Source organism: Leiobunum rupestre, chromosome 10, assembly GCF_980474605.1.
Source record: "Leiobunum rupestre chromosome 10, qqLeiRupe1.1.hap1, whole genome shotgun sequence".
In the NCBI taxonomy this organism is placed as follows: Eukaryota; Metazoa; Arthropoda; class Arachnida; order Opiliones; family Sclerosomatidae; genus Leiobunum; species Leiobunum rupestre.
Genome location: NC_143393.1, coordinates 51,036,356 through 51,039,041, shown reverse-complemented (window position 1 = coordinate 51,039,041; position 2,686 = coordinate 51,036,356). Strand labels below are relative to the sequence as shown.

At 46.8% G+C, this 2,686-nt stretch overlaps 1 protein-coding gene across 1 annotated transcript; it reads right to left on the bottom strand.

Annotated features, from left to right (window-relative positions):
• Window positions 1-1,347: 1,347 nt before the first annotated feature.
• LOC149926175 (uncharacterized) lies at window positions 1,348-2,310 on the bottom strand. Its single transcript, XM_090161886.1, has one exon. It carries the CDS (start codon window positions 2,308-2,310, stop codon window positions 1,348-1,350), a length of 963 nt encoding a protein of 320 aa, XP_090018012.1.
• Between the last annotated feature and the right edge of the window lie 376 nt (window positions 2,311-2,686).

The following is a 2,686-nucleotide window of genomic DNA, read 5'->3' as shown; positions in this document are numbered from 1 at the left end:
TACTTGCTCCTTTAGTGGTTGCTCACCCTGGCTTAAAACGTCTTCAGAGAGACAAGGTGAAATCTCCATTACGCATTTCTCTGGATTGAATCGAACATCTCTTGTCCGTAGAACGTCATCAAGCTCAGGTACGTAGATGCGATAGCCATCGGCATTATCTTCGTATCCAACCAGATAGCCTTTGTATGCCTTCTTGGATAGTTTTTTCCTTTTCTCTTTCGGAATATGGACAAAGCATTCCGTTCCAAAGATTCGTAGATGTTTAATGGATGGGTTAGGCTTTCCAGTCCACAACTCATACGGTGTCTTCTGGGCGATCCTTGTTGGCGCGGTACGATTGAGAATGTAGACAGTGGTGTTAACAGCTTCTGCCCAAAGTTTAGGTGGAAGATTCGGTTTGGAATGCAACATGGCCCGGACTGATTCCATAATAGTACGATTTTCTCGCTCGGAGACTCCATTTTGCTCCGGCGTATACGGCATTGTGGTCCGATGCTTCAGACCTGATTCATGTGTCACCCAGTGGTGAAAAACCTCGTTTACGTATTCAACGCCATTATCCGTGACAAGCTCTCGTACTATATGTTTGTAGTTATGGCAGGTCGCCAGGAACTCTCTGAAGCACTCCACCACCTCGGTCTTCCTGGTCAAGAAATAAGTAACTCTGAGTCCAGAATATTCGTCCTTAAACACGAGAAAATACCGCTTTCCTTTCATTGATGGCGTTGGAGAGGGTCCCCAAAGATCCGAATGCACCCTCTCTCCCGGGCTCATAGCTTTATCCAATCGAGTCCCAAATACAAGACGAGACATCTTCCCGTACATGCATCCCTCGCAGAGACCATCGGTTGCCTGCTCCATGACGTCATAGCCGAGTCTCTTTAAGGTTGCCGAAACGTGGCGTCTGTCTTGGTGTCCGAATCGCTCATGCCAGGTCTGAAGATTGGCTCTCTTCTCATTTCCTGGATCTGACGCGACGTTCACCGAATTCAACGGCTCTTCAACTTTGATTTCCAGACGATATAAATCTTCGACTCTCCCTGGAAGGCGAAGGTTTCTCTTGCCGTTGTCGTTCTCATAGAGATCGCAAGACGTGGCTGTTACTATGAACTCAAGGCGTGGGTTCCTCCTGATCGCTTTTTTCGGGGAAAAAATGTTACAGGCAAATTCAGCAATATACCAAACATTGTGGACTACTTCCCGGGTCGGCCTCTTGCCAACATGGACCAGGAAAACGACGTCCCCTTCGCCTTCCGCCAACATCTTGGTCTTGTTCCCAACTTGGAGAAATGTTGGCTGGTCAAACTTACGGAATCGGATGAACTTCGAGGGATCATTTGTCACATGCTATGTTGCCCCGGTATCGAAGTACCAGTTTGCCTGCGTACTGTCGTGAGCGACCAAGCCGTTTGCAGCGAATAGTCCACCCCCGGCGTGATCACTTTTTCCGCCTCCATTCGTTTTCTTCGGCTTCGTGCATTCGCTGGATTTATGACCAAAATCGCCACAGTTGAAACATTTCACACGTCTACGGTTATTCCTCCTCTTCTGCGAACCATCCCTGTTACTGGAAGACGCCTTCGGGGTACTACGATAGTTGTCACTGATGTTTCGACGAGTGACCAGACCAGAGGATTCTTCATTGGCATAGCTATCTCGGGTTGCCCGACCGATCAGGAGCCGTTCTAATTCCGTAACAGTCTGCTTCTCCTCCGGAAAAGTATCCCACAACATTCCAAATTCTCGGTACTCGTCCTGTGGAAGGGATTCAAAGATGCAAGCGACAAGAATGCATTCGTCGAACGAAACGTCCTTCTCGTTCTTTGCTGTTGTGATAATATCTGCCCACAGAGAGCGTAATTGAGCGATATGAGTGGCCATATCCACGTCTGGTGACTTCGTCGACCTCATCAACTGGGCCAGTAACTTTCGAAGTCGATTTGAGGATTTCTGCTCAAAAATCTCTAGCAGCTTATTCCACATGTCCTTCGGCTCATCGTAGTTCGTGATCATGTTCTGCACCTTCGACGAGAGAGCTGACCAGATGATCGTGCGAGCGGTGCTGAAGGCGACCCGGAACTTCTTCATGCTCAGCCTATGAGTTGCTACTTCCGCTGAAGTCGGGACTGGTGTAGGTACAAGTGAAGCTGGCTCAACCCATTCCCCAGTGACTATCTCATAGACATCCCGTATGATGAGAGCGTCCAGTATTTGTCGTTTCCACGAACGCCAATTCTCAGGACCCAATAGCTTCTCTACCTCATGACGTAGGTGCCATTCCATGATAGCAGGAACAGTCGTTGAACTCATTCCTCCAAGCTACTCCGTACCCAGCGTTGTCGTAGCAGGATCAAGCAGGATACTGATTCTCTCGCTCCAGCGCGCAGTGGGAGCGTGCTGGGCCCATAACCTGTTGAAGTTTTAGAATTGCAGCTTGCAAAGCGCAGCGATGAGAATTATTACGACAACTTGGTTAAGCATAAAATAATTTAATGAATTACATAGTAAATATAAATAACGGGTAACGAATGAATGATATTTTAGTAAAACCAACCGCTGTTTATATACATAATAAATACGGGTTTAAAAAACAGGTTATATAAAAAACAAAACAACCCATATGAAATTGGTTTGGTAGATAACGTTAAATGTTAAAGATAAAGTCAATATTGTCTATCCTTAACAC

Coding starts and splice junctions, on each gene's coding strand:
- LOC149926175 (XM_090161886.1), bottom strand. CDS start 2,310: ATGAGTTCAACGACTGTTCCTGCTATCATGGAATGGCACCTACGTCAT.